Source organism: Podarcis bocagei (assembly GCF_964188305.1).
Source record: "Podarcis bocagei genome assembly, chromosome: 17".
Classification (NCBI taxonomy): domain Eukaryota; kingdom Metazoa; phylum Chordata; class Lepidosauria; order Squamata; family Lacertidae; genus Podarcis; species Podarcis bocagei.
Genome location: NC_138143.1, coordinates 31,339,507 through 31,357,448, shown reverse-complemented (window position 1 = coordinate 31,357,448; position 17,942 = coordinate 31,339,507). Strand labels below are relative to the sequence as shown.

The 17,942-nt window shown below is 43.2% G+C and overlaps 1 protein-coding gene across 7 annotated transcripts in view; it reads right to left on the bottom strand.

Moving 5' to 3' along the window:
- Positions 1 to 5,394: 5,394 nt before the first annotated feature.
- The window catches only part of LOC308576619 (PH and SEC7 domain-containing protein 3-like), a 152,497-nt gene continuing 139,949 nt past the window's right edge, over positions 5,395 to 17,942 (bottom strand). For all 7 annotated transcript variants that reach the window (XM_081176228.1, XM_081176229.1, XM_081176230.1 and 4 more), the window contains 2 exons: positions 16,233 to 16,376; positions 5,395 to 12,430 (listed from right to left, as the gene is read on the bottom strand). In XM_081176228.1, the coding sequence (XP_081032354.1) occupies positions 12,215 to 12,430; positions 16,233 to 16,376 (360 nt within the window). In that variant the 3' untranslated portion in view covers positions 5,395 to 12,214. The remainder of the gene's footprint in view (positions 12,431 to 16,232; positions 16,377 to 17,942) is intronic.

The window sequence follows — 17,942 nt, the reverse complement described above, 5'->3', positions numbered from 1 at the left end:
TGAACGACGGGAGCTCACCCCGCTGCGGGGATTTGAACCGCCGACCTTACGATCAGCAAGTCCTAGGCACTGAGGTTTTACCCACAGCGCCACCTGCGTCCCTAAAGGTAAAGGTAAAGGTACCCCTTTAGGATGAGGTTATATGGAAGCGTGGTTTGTGATGTTTGATCTCCAAAGCTGCATTCCAACAGGCAAGTTGTCACCCAAGTCCTCTTCACGTTATTCACATTTAGCTGCATCCCTGAAGTTATGTGACTCCTACCATTACCAGGTTTGTTAGAACTCCCAAAATAGGTATCCAGCTGTAGAGAAAGCTCCCCTGTGTAAGTTATGGTGGGAGTAGGAATAGCTGCATGGCTTGGGGAGGGCAGAGCTAAATGCCCTGTTCCCAATGTCAACATGCATACCTTGAGACGCAAGTAACAAACAAAGATGGCTTTGATGGTGCAATAATCTATGACACATGATGCATGCTGGTTGTTAGTGACTGCTGTTATTTTTGGGGATTTGGCTGGTTTTAAGTGTATTTAAATTATTGGATCCTGCTTTAAAGATTTTGTAAAGCTGCCTTGCAAGGATTTCTTCCTTTCCTCCCCCCCCCCTCGAAAGGTGGGATGTGAATTTCTTAAATGAACGAACAAAGGCTGCCCTTGGCTTGAATGCACAATATACAGCCCCAGTCAAAATAGGCACAACTGTCTTCCAGTTTGCAATCTGAAGCTACTGCTTTGTCATTCCATTCCATTCTTGCTTAATGTATTCTGAGCAATCGAGATGAGTAAAGATTAAAGGGATCAGCAGAAAATGCTTATCAGAGCTGTCAGTGGCAGGGTGGGGGAGAGAGATGATGATATAGAGATGGTGAATATCCATGACATTAACATTCATGTAATAGCGTAATATTTTGGGATAGGTTAATAGCCTGATCAAAATTGGGTAAAATCAAGAGCGTGACTGGCTGGCTGGCATATCATAGAAATCATAGAACTGTAGAGTTGGAAGGGACCCCGAGGATCATCTAGTCCAACTCTCTGCAACGCAGGTATATTTTGCCCAACGTGGGGCTCAAACCCACAACACTGAGATTAAGAGTCTCGTGCTCTACTGACTGAGCTACTCTCAGCTTAATTTTAACTACCGAATGGCAAACAGGAATCTTATTGGTAAAACTTCTCATCACCATACCTACTTCTCGGGGCAAGATGGGAAAAGCAGGAACTCCAACTTCTTCCATCAATTCCAAATCGTTAAGACAGATAAACACAATCCCAGAATATGGTTTGAAGGCCACCAGCTTACTGAAGCTAAGCAGGTCTGCATCTGGTCAGTTCCTGGAGGGCTGACTGCCTAGGAATCACGTGTATGCTATCTTGGGTTCTCTGCCGGAAGAAAGGTAGCTTGGCCATTTTAGGCAGCCCTTCTCTCTGTGTTGGGCAAGAGATGTGCTGGGAAGGGATTATGATGCTGACTGTCGAACTCCAGTGGGTACCCCTGGGGGCTAATGTCCCAGTGCCAGGAGATATAAGCCTCTTACCAGAACACTTACCAAGGACAGCAGGTTTGAAGGCGCAACACCTTCCAAGTAAGTCAGGGTCCAGCACAGAGACTTGGTTCAGGTCCAAAACGTGATCCAGAGGCAACTGCCCAAGGTCAATAAGCACAGGGGGTGCAGGTAAGGTGCAAGGAGGGGATACCAGGCTTGGGAATGGAGTTCAGGGGTTGTATATGTTGTTTGGGAAATATATATAGTAATGTCTTATGAGGTAGTGTAGTCCCAGGGAGCCTTTAAAACATATTAGAACTTTGCCTTGTATTTGCTTGCCATTTTCACAGATAGGTGAAGCGAAATATTCCATGAATGGTTGAACTAGTTGGGTCTTATCCAGTGATCAGTCTTTCATGTGAAATCTTTACCCTGAAAGTATCAGCCTAAAAAAATAATCAACCAGTTGTCCTTATGCTTTTTGTTATGTAACCAGATTTGTTTTAAACAGTGATTTAAGGAAGAAAAAAACAATTGTCATAAGTGTCACCAGGTTTGTCAACAAGTGTATTTATTCCATGGAGAAAAGGCTGGATGTACAGGACAAGAATGGTCTAATGCATTAGCAGAGAAGCTGGCCAAGGCAGTCGGAGCATTGAGAGGATTAGACTATGAGGATGGTTTCATAGGCCAGTGATATGCCTTTATTCAATGGGTGAAAAATGAACAAATGAACACAATATGAATTAATAGCTTTTCCAGTGGACTACCATGCTTGATAAATGCTCAAAATCTTCCTCAGGACACTAGCAGTGTTCGCTGACAGCCCACTGGGTCGAGAGCCCACAAAAACTTGGGAGTGAAAGCTGATGGAGCTGAAAAATGAAATGTTACCTTAAACTGAATACCATTTTTTAAAAAATGGAAAAAAATAAAAAACTAAACTGAATGGGGATTTGTGCCTTATTATTATTATTATCACACATGACTCACAATGTGGGGATGCTCTGAGAAAGTGAAAACCAATCAGATAATTATGCTGTTCTTTGGCAACGGTACCACAGGGCAAGCTTAAATAATGACCTTCCGTTCCAGCAGATGAAATACATTTGGTTTATTTCTTTTCTAGATTTTTTTGTTTTGTTTTTACATATACATATATCATATACATAAGTGAAATCCTTCACCAGCTTGTTCACTTCCATAAACATAAAAATCCATCCAAGAGGCTTTATGTTTTCGTTGCGCCAAAGCAAGAATATTCCAACTCATTTTTTAAAAAACGTAGTTGTCATGGTCATGAACATGTACACAAGAAAGGGGCTGGGGGGAAACTACGATATCTCACAGCTTTGTAACATCAGGCAAATTATTGTCTGCATACCATAGAAGGGAGACTCCAGCAATGGTAAAACAGACAGAAGTGTATTTATATACAGGAAAAAAACCAAAAGCAAATGTAAACTTAATCCCCAAAATATTATTTCAATGATATAAAAACAATATCCACATAAGTGAGTCCATCTACCATGTGGAAGAGGATCTCCATAAGTGCCTTCATTAAATATGAAATTGCGTTTCTAGTACCTGTAAAGAGGGAATAGAGATTTTAAAGGAAATTCTATAGTACCTGTAGAGAATATTAACAAAATGCTTTGGACCCTTTGGCTACTGGTATGAAGGAAGTAGGTTGTGCTCTGCCCCTTCTTGTTCCCATAGGGAGAAATTAACCTTCATGGGCAGAATCCTGGCACATAGAGTTGCTTCAGGATCCTGCCTGGCATAACAAAATCTACTCCGTATCTAAGAAGAAAATGATTGGTCAATAGTACAATTGCCCAATGAACAGTAGTGGAAGGACAACAATTAGGGGAAAGGGTTGGCCGTGAACCAAGACTGATGGAGGCCAGGTAACATGGTTAGGGTTATAGTCTGTTATTCCAACCTCAAGTCGTGTAACGGGATGAAGGCTAGTATAGTCTACAATTCAACCTCAGTTGTTGTTTAGATTTTAGCTTAGAATATACACACACGGACAATTCCTTTAAAAAAATAAAAATAAAGGGGTAACAAAGGAATTTGCACCAGTTTGTTTGCATGCAGGTTTGTGTGTATGTGTGTGCATGAGTGCACAGGAACAATTGTTTTGCCTTCCTATTATGCTTATGATCAACATTCCCCAGAGAGGTCATGTTCTATAAGCTCGTACCAGCAAGAACAAACCATTTTGGTGGCAGCTGTGTATAGGACTGCTGAAGTTCAACCTTGACACCAGCATTCTCAATGGCTGCTGGAATTGTAGGAGGGATTTCCAGCAACTCAACTTAAGGCTGATGCTCTTGACTTGTGTGTGGCTCTGAAGACCTGTCACAAGCCACCACAGCCGATGGCAGCCTTCAACACCACCAGCACCAAACTCTTCCACATGCTGCCTTCTACAACAGTATCCACATGTTTTTCATTAGGACACCCTTTTGATTACCTTTGAGAAAAGTCTGGCCTACTCTCCTTGTCTTGAGATAAGATCATCAAGTCATTGGAGGTTGGCAGTAGTGCGTAATGCACTATGTCCCTCAATGTGAGGGATACTCGAGAGATATGCTTTCCATCTTAACTCTGATTCTTCTGTGTGCAGGCCTCAGATGAACTAGAGGTGAGAGGGGAAGCTTAGGAGGAAGGGAAGAGCTCCATGTTCTGCCTTGACTTTAAGGGCTTATCCATGCTTTCCTCTGCTCTTTCCAGGTACAGTCCACGTTTTAAAGCTCTCTGTCCAAGCGCCCCCCGCTTTTGCTCCTGAGGTTTCCCCACAAAACCCGCTCTTTAAAGCTTAATCGGAGTAAACGACAAGCCAAATTGATGTTTGCTTTGAGTGCTAAAGAGCAGGTTTTTGCAGGAAAAGCTCCGGAGGAAAAATAAAACGCTTGGATCCTGAACCTGCAGACCTGTGCGTGGAAAGAGGGAGACAAAAGTTAAAGTGTGGGTAAGCTTTAAATGTTCTCCCTTGACACTGGGCGATCCAAGAAAAGAGAAATGGAGTGCTACCTTTTCGGTGTTGCTATGGTGAAAGCTTCACCGCTCAGGACATGGGCTTTCAAGACCTAGAGCAGGGTCCAGCCCAACCCTTGTGTATAATTTCAGTGGAGGAACTAAGCAAGTGTTAAGGGCGTTTTACTGAAACAGAAGCAAGGCATGAAGTCCCTGTTAATGGTATTTCTGATCCCATGAGCACATTTCAGTACTGCTATGCACAACCGATTGATTCATATGCCGACACATTATGCAGCGGTACTACTTTAAACTCCCACTAACCATTTACAATCAGCTTTGACAGGGAAATGTCTCCACCAAGAAATCAAATGAATAACCACAAAACAATGGTACAGAAAGATCTCCTTGAGTTGGCATTTCCCTGTTAGAAATAATAAATAAAACCTCATCCTCAGAGTCACTGCAAATGTCAAGTCAGCTACACCATTTCTTCAAGAGGTAACAAAGAAATAAAGTGGGTCCCGACTGGACTAACTTCTAATGTCACATGAATATGTAAGCTTTTGAATCTCAATACCTCTGCTAAGGGAGGATGGAAAGCTCACTGCAGCTATGGATTGGGCAAAGGTGGTTACAGTTGCTTCAGACAAACCGCTATTCTAAACACAGAAAAACTTTAAACGTAAGTCGCAACAAGTGGGAAGGACGTGCGGTTTAAATGCCATCTCTGCTATGAACACAGAAGTCAGAGAAGGCTTGAACTAAAGGGAACATTTCTGGAATTACTATCCAGTAATCCTTATGTAAATTGAACAAAATAGCTAATGCATCTGGCCGATGCCTTCCTAAAGCCGCATCTGAAAAAGAGGCAACTGCTTGCTGTAGTTTACATCCATTCACAGCTGATATTTTTTTTTGGGGGGGGGGGGTAGAGATAGGAAATGATGACTAAAACAAAGCACCCAGAAACAATAAGCTCATTATACAATAGGAGACCTATTGTATTCTGCCACAACAGCTACCTGTCATACAACACACAGTCACTTAAAAGGCATGGCACACGTTACTAGTACAAGGTGAAATTTAAGTTCTAAATCTGCCAGAAGATTCAAGTTCTCAAGGCAAAATTCACATGCAGTATGACATCCTAAGTGCTACGATATGCCTCTATAAAGAATTGTTGTTGTTTTATTTTGAGGAGACACTAGCCAGCTGTCCAAAATATTTTACAGGCCTTTTCATCAAGAATACAAGACCCATTATTTAGCAAAGGTTCATATTTTGCCTCATGATCTTGCCTGTTTTCCTTGGCAATAGCCCAGACACAGTACTGACCCACTATGCTCCTCCCATCCGCACCTTTTCATTCTGCCCAAATTCAAAAGGAAATCCAGAAATTTGGGATAGAATCATTCTTAGCACTTGAACATTTCCAGAGTGTTCAAAGCACTGAACATAAATTATCACAGCAAGCCTTGCAACAACCCTATCTGGCAGCCCAGTGCTATCTTCTGCCTATTGCAGACTGGGAGCTGAGGCTTAGAGATGGAGGCTTGCTTAAAAATATTCACATAAAGACCCCAATCTCTTCCAAAACTTGCAACCATGTCTGGCAACCTAGTAAACTCTAGCACAGTGCCTGATGAAAAGACAGTTTTGTTCTGCCGTGTACCAGTTAAAGCAGTCTTGACAGTCTGAAAGAGGAATTTAAATCAATCACTGATTTTCAGACAAGTCTGTCTGCTGAGAAACGTGAGCACATTACCTCTTTGCAGACAATGGTACCTAGGGCACATTGCAAATCGGAAAATTAAGTTGATTTAATCCACCATTTGGAGTGATCCTGGGAACGGATCACAAATTTGGCACAGGGAAGGTGCCAAGTTGTAGAAGCTGCAAGATATGACTGCAAGATGTTAAAAGCAAGCACATATGCCATACAAACTGTCTGCCAGAAGCTTCCTGAGCTCAGGAATGTCATATTCACAATTAAAGGAGAATATAAATGACTCCTTGAACAATGGCTAGGCTGTAAATCGTCTTTTTTAAATAAACGAAGAGCTTTCTTTCTTTCTTTCTTTCTTTCTTTCTTTCTTTCTTTCTTTCTCAAAGATAATTTTTACTTAGCATCTAATTGCAATAAAACAGGAACAGATGCAAGATCTCAGCTTAGCAGAACTTAGTTTACTTATGGTTTACTTATAGACTCCTCAGAGGAAAACTGAAATACTGACTTAGAGAGCTCTGCGCAAGTGCACATGATGGGGAGCAATCAGCATTTGGAATACTTTCCAACCATTTCAGTTTGTGTGAGAGGAACCTGATTAGGCAAAAACCCATCGGCTGAAGCTGCATTTGGGCCAGCTTTGCAAGTTAGACCACAGAAACTACCAACACCCAAAGTTCTATAAGCCTATCTGCCCACACATACCCACGCTAGTCATTTGTGTAAATGAATTTTCTAAAGATATCCTGAATGGTTTCCCTGGAGACAATTCTTACTTGCGGTAGGTGAGCAGACAAAGCAACACTTTACAAATCTGTTTTGGCCATCTCATCATAACCTCATCATCAGTTCTGGCTGGTGCCCATCGAAGGTGGTGGGGTGGAATGCAGGGAGCCCAAACAGTAGACAGAACCAGTGCCAATGAGAGGTAGAGCCAACTAATTCTACTTTTATTCTAACTCTCCTCCCCGCTGAGTTCTGCAAGGGCAACACTGAGACTAAGGGGGAAGACGCTGACAGCCAGTGCCTCTCCCTGGACTGGTTTTAAGTAAGAAGGTAGGCTAGTGGGAACTGGCTGAGAGACTAACATGGGTGGAGCAGCGCCCCACTGAGCCTAGTCGGCCACCCTCCATTAAAGGTCAATTCTTGTACAGAAGGTTAAGCGCTGCTTGCAATCCTATTTCCTTTTGAAAATCCAGATTGCTACTACACTGTGGACTATGTGGATTCTCAATTTTAAAAGCAAGCAAGCAAGCAAGCAAGCAAGCAACCAACCATTTATAAATATACTGTACAACCAACAGAGTATTTATAAATATACTGTACAAGCCAAGTTAACATACACATGGATGTAGAAACTACTCTGCAGTGTTGTGTTGTGTTGTGGAATGTGGAGCTGTTGCACAAAGAACAGATCCAGGGGTGAAAGTTAAGGCCAAGAGGGGCGAGAAGAAGAAAGAGAAGTGATTAAAAGAATAACAAGGCATAATTTCAAGGAATAACCGGCCCCAGTTAAGGTCAAGCACATGGCTTATAATTCCAGGTAGGGATGTACTTTTGTATCAACGTCCACCTTTGTCTGAGTATGTATGTCCCTATCACCACTATGGAAATGCTAGATCAGAACAACTATAGCTTGCTTCTCAAGTGAATATAAAAGAAATATCTGAATGTATATAAAAGCCACAACCCATAGTTCAGTCGCATTCTAGCGTGACCAAGAAACAGAACCCCAAACGTCTGGAGTCCCTGTGTCACCAGGGGTGGGGAAAAAGCTTAGCTTCCTCAAGTGCATTTTTCAGTTTTCTCCCGTGAAGCAAATATACAGGAAAAATAAATGTAGTGCTTTGAGAAAAAGCAAAGAGCTACTCTTGGGAACAATGCTGCACTGAAAGCAAAACCTTCAGGGGCCTAACAGAGATGCTGTCTGAGAGGCGCAGGGTGGGAATGGTGGGTGGGGTGGGGGTTGTCCTTGCAATTTACAAGCACTCCCTCAACAGATACGCTCCGTCATCATGACGGACATTTTGCTAGTAATAAATAATTAGAATTCCCCTACAGTTCTTAAAATAAATAAGAAAGAACAGATATAAAATGCAGCATTTCAATTTATTTGCTCCGCCAATGTTCACAATGAGGCTTCGGCATTCATTATGGTACACATTGTGAACGAGAGCACGTGTGAAGCACACTCCAGCTTTCAATTGTGCAACTTAAAACCATCTCGGGGGCTATTTTGGTGCCCTGCAGTACTGCAAAATGATCAGCAGAAGGTTTCTCTGCAGTTACCCAGCCTTTTAAAGCTACCACACAGGAACATGGTGTACAACGGGCTCAGTTTGCATCCTTAGCTTCTCAACAACAGGAAGTGGGGGGGGAAAGAGGATGGCATGTCAGTAGTAGCTATGTTTTATCCATGGGCAAAAGAGCAAGGTGAATGTTTCACTGGGGAACCTTCCTTTGAGGATACGGATCTCCCCAGGTGCCCTTCCTTCCTTTCCCTGAACTGCCAGTACTCAGCTCTTTTGCTGGTTTCCGCTCTCCTCTCCCTGCCAATTTTCTAAAGCAAAGATGGCCATTGGCCTTTGGGCCAATCCAGGTCACTAAAACACCCACAGATTCATTCATTCAGGAAAGAAAATAATACTCAAAGTGTGTGTGTGTGTGTGTGTGTGTGTGTGTGTGTGGAGGGGGAGAGAGAGAGAGAGAGAGAGAGAGAGAGAGAGAGAGAGAGAGAGAGAGAGAGAGATCTTCTATAATGTAATGTTCTTTCATTCTCTTTGGAAACCATGCTCAAACTCAACCCATCCTTAGATTCATAGAACCATCAGTGAAGGGATCAGGTTTGCACAAAAGGCAGTTCCAGCCCAAGGGCCACTGTCAGGCAGACAAAACAAGTACTCCTGCCCCCCAGAATACAAAGCCACCCACTGCTCTAAAAGACACTGCCAACTTGCACCTAGGAAGTGGTACCAATTACTAAGGGTTGCATTCAACTAAGCTTCACTCTAAACAGACCTGCTGAAATTAATGGCCCAAAATTAGTTGTGTCTATTAATTTCACTGGGTCTATTCTGAGTAGGCATTACAGTGAGTACAACCCTAAGCCTCCAACAATGTCTGCGCCACCCACTTCTCAGATGAGACCCCCAAGACAGTGCTATTTGGCCAAGAGAAAAGCTCCCTGCCCCACAGTGCAGATTGTCAAGGGGTGGGTATATATAGGGGGAAATGCAAAAGAAGATAGTGCTTGTGTGCCTTTAAACAGTTGCAGAAGAGGTAGACTGAGAAGGAGCAGCTTTTCTCAGCCTGAAACTCTTACAAAGCTGTGCATCTGGGCACGCTAAAGCATACTGTAACCGACACAAATATGGGCATTATACTGGATCAGCTCCTCTGTGCACTCTCTCTCTCTCTCTCTCTCTCTCTCTCTCACACACACACAGTCATCTCTCCTTCAAAAGAGTCGTAACTGGGTCACCCAATTGTTGCATGACTGCAATATGTATCCTCCCTTCCCAAATCTTAGCTGATGCAAAGCTCATTAACCTCCAAGGGAAGGGTATAAAGAGTCACTACCTCTCCTTTGATCATCAGACTACAGTGGTTTAACTGTGCGAATCTTGACCGGTGACTCTGCATCTTCAGTGGAAGCAAGGTGAATACCACCCACCACCTGATAATTCCTACTCCAAACTTTAGGGTGAACACCATGTCAGAACCTACGTCGCAGCCATTCCAAGAAAAACTGCTATTCTAGAGTTTGCAAACACCACTCAGCAACACTCAGCAAACAGCCACAGAGGCCAACAGCCAAGCAACACAGAAGGCTCCTGAATAATTTGTTCCATCTACGGAAAACGCCAGAGAGAATCACAATGCAATATCATGGCTTTGCACATGTTGGTAACTGCAATCTCTCTTTTTTCCTCACCTCTACCTGCTTCCCCAGCTTTCAAAACAGTGGGCATTTCCTCCCCCCCCCCATCTTTTTAAAGTCATCTTCACTTTTTGCCTGCACTCCACCAGAGACGATACACACAGCAGTGAAGCCAAGGTCACCTCTTCCTTCTCAGACAATGCTAATCGGTTCTGTCACTTTATTGCTGTCTCTCTCTTCTCATTATAACTGGACAGCTTGCTGACTTTTCTGAACCACTGGTGAAAAATGAGCTACGGCAGAAGAACTTGCGAGCCACTGCCTCACAAATGCCACACTTCTGGGCTCATTCATTCTCACAGTAACTATCAACCGGTCTACATTAATGGCTGGTTTCGCCCTTCATAACGTAACAGGACTGACAATTCTCAGCCACAGGTTGGGTCTCCCTAGGAAGGTGCAGGTGGCAAGGGATTCCTGTCCCACTTCTTTAATTAATCTCAACTAGTTGCCACTCTGACTGCCAATGCCAGGAACATGCGCCTTTCGCCACAGAGACTGAGGGATAGAGCAACACTTCTAGTTGCACCTAGCCTGTGTCCTGGCAAATGGCGGCTTTTGATTTAGTACAGCATGTCACTATAGTCCTTCTTCCTCATCTCTGAGGCAGATGGCTTCATGGGAAACTCATCCTTTACCCTGTCTGTGACAGACAAACACACACACACACACACACACACACTGCCCCCAGATCAACAGCAGGGATGGGGAACCCGTGGACACTTTGATGAATTCCCATCAGGCCCAGTCAGCATAGCCAATGGCCAGAGATTATGCCAGTTGCAGTCCAACGACAGCTGAATAGCCGCAGGTTCCTCATCCATCACATATGGGAGCAATGTGTGTCCTTAACTTTGAGCTGCCTGTTCTGGGAGCCAACGTGAAAATCTATCATTTTTATTCTTAGCCCATGTTCTCTTTGCGATGAAAGGAAACAGAATGTGGAGGGCATTATCTATGGTGGGTGATATTTTAGCTGGAGGGATCTGCTGGCTGGCACAGGATGGCTGGAACAGAGCCAGTTTTTCATTTGTAGGAAGAAAGAATCTAGCTGTCATTCCAAACACCGTATCTCTAGTGTCTCTGTGACTTTTAGTTACAGAAGGGAACTGAGTAACATGCTGTCCCTTCAGACATTCCAGCATTCAGAGAGAAATTCTCAGCTGCAGTCTTTTAGACTATAAAGTGCCTGAACATACTTCTGGAGGAGGATCGTAATGCCAATGGAAAATAAATACACATTACAGCTGTCTGTACAGCAATTGTATGACTAAGATACTGCTGAAAACTGTACAGGTAGCACAACTTGCTGATAAAACAGAGAAGTCCATGGGAAAAAACCTTCAGTTCAATGAAATGGAAAAATAACCCAGTTTTGGTTGGAGCCATTTCAGATCACCAAAAGCCTTCCTTGGTGTCTAAATCTAGTATGCTAGCTTTGTTAACTCCATTTTTTCTCCTTCGCTTTTCAGCCCCTTACAGCGTGTGGGGCTCAGAGATCACAACTGGGGTTTTTTCACAGTCTAGCAATTGACATGGCTCCCACCACATGTTAGTTACAGAGCTCTGCAGCACTTGGAAACTTAATTTTCCCCAAGGATGTGCAGTTTCACCTAGTCTCTTTTAATAGTGAGACTACTATTGTGCCACCTTGGAAAATGCAAGAATCCGTTCACAAAGCTAAATGACTCAGTAAGCTTCGGTTTGTCCAGTTACTTGCCCTACTGCAGGAAAGCAGCAGATGACTTGAGATATGAAAATTACAAGCCAACAAAGTAAGATAAAAAGATGAGAGAGATAATTACATCATCAAATCTCTCCCTTGCTGTACCTTATTTTCCTTCTCTCTCTCTCTCTTTTTAAAAGGACTGGATCAATTGCTTTATGATAAATGAACTAGGCAAATGCAAGTCAGAAGCCAAAACATCTCCAACAACCTGTACAGAAACAACAAAAATTTACAATTGAAAATGTCACTAACACCCCATTCAGGCAGATGTGTTAATTTTGTTTTTGCAAAGGACAGGTTATCAAAGAGCGAGTGATCATGTTGTTCCTCCAGCCTGCCTCAGTTGCCCTAAGTAACCTTCTGCTTGATGCTCGGTGTTTCGGGTCTATAGTCTTTCCTCTCGGAGATGTTACGCTTCACCTTGGCACTAAGAGGGGACTCCTGATTTAATGAGGGGCTTGAGTGGCATTTCTTCAGTCCCGGGCCATCATTCTCATTGGTGCTCAGCAACTCCTTGCCGGCTCCCTCTGTGAGAAGAGACACGTAGGTTTCGTACCGAGTTTTCTGAAAAAGAAAAAAGGTGAGAAAAAGAAAGACTCAATCTACAGTGTAACTTCAGTGATATATGAAGGAAGTCAAGCAAGGTGATTTCTTCCCAGGTGAGAGGACCTACTCACCTGCACAGCAAGTGCACAGCATAACTATAGCAAATTGCCTTATGGATAGCAAGAAAACTGAGATGCCACAGAAATTTCCCCTGAAGTGAAACGGGGGGGGGGGGATAGTGGTTCCTCCTCAGGCAAAACGTTTGAGGAAATTTGAGAAAAATCTAAAGAGTCTCACCAAGATTATCAACGTTTTGGGAGAGGGGAGGTGGGGATGTCCCACACATCCCTAAGTTACCATTGGATTTTGCCTAAAGCAGTGATTCCCATACTGCGGACGGGCCTCACTTGGGGTGTGTGGAACATCTGGAAGAGGTGGATCGGTAACAAGTTCTAGGGAACAGATTTACAGCTGTGATTACTCCAACACTTCCTCCATCATTCCAACCTAATTTGGGTAGATCAACAGCTACGTGTGGTTGAAGGGAGGAAGGTCTTCTGTGGTAGGAATTCAACATCATACTCTTCTGCTTCCTCTGTCAGCACAAGTATTTCAGCTTGCCTGACTAAATGATCCCCCTCTCTCCTCCCCTCACATGTTGTTTTGTGGATTTTCCTGACACAAACCAATTTTGGGGGGCATGGGGGTATATGGGGGGAGGAGAGCAGGAGTCCAAGTGGAATAAATGTCTGCCCCCTCTATGATGGAATGTCTATCTGGTGGTGGGTGGGGAAAACATACAGAAGTTAGAATATGTCTTCTTGGGCAATATACCAGAATACAGTGGTGCCTCGCAAGATGAAATTAATTTGTTCTGCGAGTTTTTTCGTCTTGTGAATTTTTCGTCTTGCGAAGCACGGTCAAGTCACAACTGCACCTCTTCAAGCAGTTTTAAGAAAAAGGAAACAAACTTGCAAGACATTTTCGTCTTGCAAAGCAAGCCCATAGGAAAATTTGTCTTGCGAAGCAACTCAAAAAACGAAAAACTCTTTCGTCTTGCGAGTTTTTCGTCTTCCGAGGCTTTTGTCTTGCAAGGTACCACTGTAGTTTTTAAGAAAACAAACAGGGAGCTAGCTCGTAAGATGTGTAAAACGTCTGGGTGTGCATGTAACTATTGTTCTTTAAGGTACACACCATCAAAACAACAACAACAACCCTGAATTGTTTTATCTGTAATCCTTGGATGCCGTCTACTTATATAGCAAGGCTTCAACAAGGTTTTGTTGCAAAGTTTTGAAATCCAGTTACTTGTCTTTACAATCAGTCCATAATATTAATATGGAAAATATACCGGATCAGTCACAAGCACTGTAATTTTAGGTACAGCAAGACAAACCCCCATCTCTTTGATGAAGTAGATAATGCCCTTCTCCATGAATCAGAGAAGCCTCCCCTTCATTTTGGAACTGCATATTTACACTGAACATTGACACAATTAGATCCCCAAGAGCCAATGAGAACCTGTACATTTATACGTGTCCAATTGTTGAACATTTCTGTCCTACAGAATAATTGGACTAATACTTCCAAGGGCTTTAGGGCATTAGATTATGGTAATTACTATCAACCTGGAAAGTTTCCCCGATGACGAACTAGCCAACAAGTCTCAACAAGTGGGGAAATGAAATGGGCAAATTTGGCCAGTCAACATGGCCAATGGTCCAGGGTGATAGAAGATCTAGTCCAACAACTTCTGGAGACCCAAGGCTGGAGAAGGATGTAATTCAGCATACTTTGTTTTTAAGGTGCTACAGGACCTGGATACTTTTTACTGCTATAGACTAGGAAGTCTGAAAACACAGGAGCCATTTATTGTTTTCTGCCCATTTCTGAGCAGTAAATATCTTTATCTGTATGTCAAAAGAGAGGCTTTCACACAGATGGGTGGGTGGGTGCTTGACTGGGAAAGATTTCAACGAACCCTTAAGCACATAGCTGGTTCTTGTCTTTCTGTTCAGATTTTTAGGCATTCGGTATCATGATGTCAAAATGGCATTCCTAGAGAAGCCAAGGCAAGAACTTTGGCTCTTCTCTGTGCATTGCATACCAATGGGCTATGGCCTCGCTCTGAATTAATTTTTAAGGTACAGACCCTTGCTGCCCCTCGGCTGGGAGGACTGTGGCATTTCAAGCACATTCTGTTCCAGGTACAAATCTACTGAGCACACCAGGCCCAAAATACTGAGCTGCAGGAGACCCTATGTATTTCTGCAAGGAGCAAACTGCTGAATTTATTCACTGTCTAGAACAGCACACAGCCCTCTGTTGTAGGGCAGTTCTATCTGCAGCCTCATACAATGGCTCTGTGATTAACTCAAATAACTAGTGATTAGCTGGGATTCAGAAAAAGGCTTTTAAGAGTTGCAAAATGCACACTCTGGCCTTCCAGAATAATTTTATTTAACAATGCCGTCTTCTGACCCGTCTCCAATGAATCAGTGCAAATGTTGATGAAGTTCCACCAGTTGCCCACACGGTTTTCAAAGGGGAGAAAAACCGATTGTCAAGTTATTTGCATGCCACAATGAGGGGGGAAATGCACACACTCTTAATTCAAAAAACAAAATTCAGGTAATCATTATTATTCAAATGCAAGAGGACTTCAAGGCCTTTATGAAAGGGGAGGCGAGAGAGAGAGAGAAAAAGATGGCTATGAATGGCCTTTCCAAAGAGCTTTTGAAGAGATAGATTCATGCAGAAAAAGATCGCAAGAAAAATCCACTTTAAAATTAAATGAAGAAAGACAGCCATACACTTGGTATCTATACTTCCACCAGCAGTGAGGAGACAAATAAATTAAATAGCTAAAGCATGTCACTCACAAATAAGGGAACTTGTGAGATGAATGCTGATAGTGCTCTGGGCTGATTCATTTTTCATCAGATAATGTATACGCCAGAGAGCTGTAATAAGAGGAAACGGGGCTACAGATGCTGGGTCATCATACAGTAATTCTAAAGTCCTGGTGTTTTTCTGCCTGCGCTGCTGTCAGTCAAAAAGTTGTGGCGTCTTTCTTGCCTCCCCCAACCCCCCACCCCAATCTACAGGGCTCTTGGGAAACTTATAAAGGTCTTTCAATTAGAAAAGCACCGGAGGCAGAGAAGCTTTCCTGAAAGACAGTTTGCTCATCTGTTTATCTTCTTACGCAACCAACAGCGGGAGTCGATGCTTGACAGTGCACCCTCAGTTGACATGAGGCGATCAACAAGACCCAGAACATGCCCCAGAATGCTTTGCAATAGATGCGGATTTTTTCTTGGCTCAAAGAATGCATTCACCCTCAGCCAACCCTAAAGAAGTTGTGTGGCAGTGATCAGTGTGACCACCCCACTCTCACTCACATGCACAACAAACACACGGGCAACAACCCCCAATCCTCAACTGATCCTTCTGGGTCAGCTGAGGACTCTGCACCGAAGGAGTTTCTCTTCTGAATATGTACCTGCCCTTACAGCCTTTAAGCCAGTAGGCAGAGGAAGGGGACTCAGCTCACAAAGCTACTTCTCCCTTCGAGTTTACTTTTCTATTTAGCATTTATGGTTCTCACTTTTGCTGGATTCCACATACATCCAGATACTTTGAACTACTAACGTTTTTATCTGGCTACTGCCCACATGAAATGACATTCTGCAATTTTGCTTTGAAACAGTTATTTAAATGCCAGCCCACTGTTAATTATCCTATGAAACAGGATAATTTTCACTGTTTCTGCAGTGGCTATCTTTGTAACGGTGCTCTGCCATGGCTGACCCAGACATACCTCAAATTCCAGATAATGATCTTTCAGTTTGTAGTCCTCCACTTCCTTGCCTTTAAGTTTCTTATCTGGTGGGTAGGAACGATGCTCAGCTAGTTCAGTGGAGATTTGCTTCAGTTTACTTTCATGTGATTTCAGCTGATCTTCCTGCAGGAGACAATAGTATATGTCACAGCGAACCTCTAGTATATTTAGAAAATATAAAGGTAAGGGACAAGAATATGAACTACAGGTATCATAATATATTGCTAGGGGCTGTTTTGAACCAGGTAACACAAATACAGAGAAATGTTACCAACAAATAACTTTCTGGAGGGTCAGTCAAGAGACCTGGTCAGCTAACTGTAACTATTGGATGCTCATTTATTTATACTTCACTTCTATTTTAGATGAACTGCAGCTTATCTTGACGTCCAAACTCAGACAACAGTGGCTAATGAACTGCTATGAAGTTGGCTTTTTCCAACAAACTTTAGTAAAATTTAAGCACATTCTATGGTTCAGACCGCTAAACAGCAGGTAATCAAAACTCAAAGCTGCTTATCTTTTTCTTGTGACAATGCTGGGAGAAGGGGGAATGCATGAGCCCAGTGGTTGCTGCAACTTGCCCATGTAGCACTAAACCAGGCATCCCCAAACTCAGCCCTCCGGATGTTTTGGGACTACCATTCCCATCATCCCTGACCTGTTAGCTAGGGATGATTGGAGCTGTAGTCCCCAAACATCTGGAGGGCCGAGTTTGGGGATGCTTGCCATAGGTTAGCGTTGCATGCAAACACAACTATTATGCCTCTCGTTCAGGACCAATTAAGGTCAGAACAAACGAGGACTGCTCAAAATTATGGTCTATAAACCTATCTGAGCATGATTTCAAAGCTATTTCTGGTTAATGCTTATTACAGCTTGCTCAATTCTGGCATAACTACTGTTATGGTAAACCATGGAGAAGGGGAGGCAATTCACATACAATGTGGGGGTGGGGGGAGGAGCCCACAGTGCACTGGGGAACTGGGAGATTAAATGTCTGAACTGGGTCACTACAGTAAAAATGGTGACCCAGGCTGGACTACATGTTTACCACAGAACCCTCTATCCTGAGCTTCTTTAAAAGAAAAAGCAAACAAAAAGGAAGAGATAGCAACTGGAGGGGGCCTTGATCTGGCATCTTCAGGCATCCCCTGAAAATCCCCCACCACCCTCCAAGGTGCTATTTTCCCCTGTTGCAGAAAATGGCATCTTTAGGGGCAAATAAGCAGGTGGGGGTTTCATGGAGAAAAATTGTGCAGGGAAATGGGCAGATCCTGCTCTCCCCACATGCTATGGTCCTGATTTGGATTAGGGCCCGAAGTAGTTACTTGTCCTTCCTTCCTTCCTTCCTTCCTTCCTTCCTTCCTTCCTTCCTTCCTTATCTACTCCATTCTGGATCTTGGGTACAGAAACAGAGCCTGCGAAAGCAACTCTATGTGTAGTCACATCTTGATATGAGCAGCAACTTCTAATACAGCAGCCCAGCAGAGTTGACAGTACACATTTCATCCTCTGCAGTATACGCAGGAGCCTACTGGCAAGTTCTCTATCTCACAGATAAAAACAGACGGTTCTCAGATTATGCCTGAATTTATCTCCTTGGAAAGCATAACACTTTTTGTCCCTGCCTTTTGGCTTAAAACAGCTCCTGTCCTTTCGCTTCTCCTTCTCTTCTTTCTACCAACA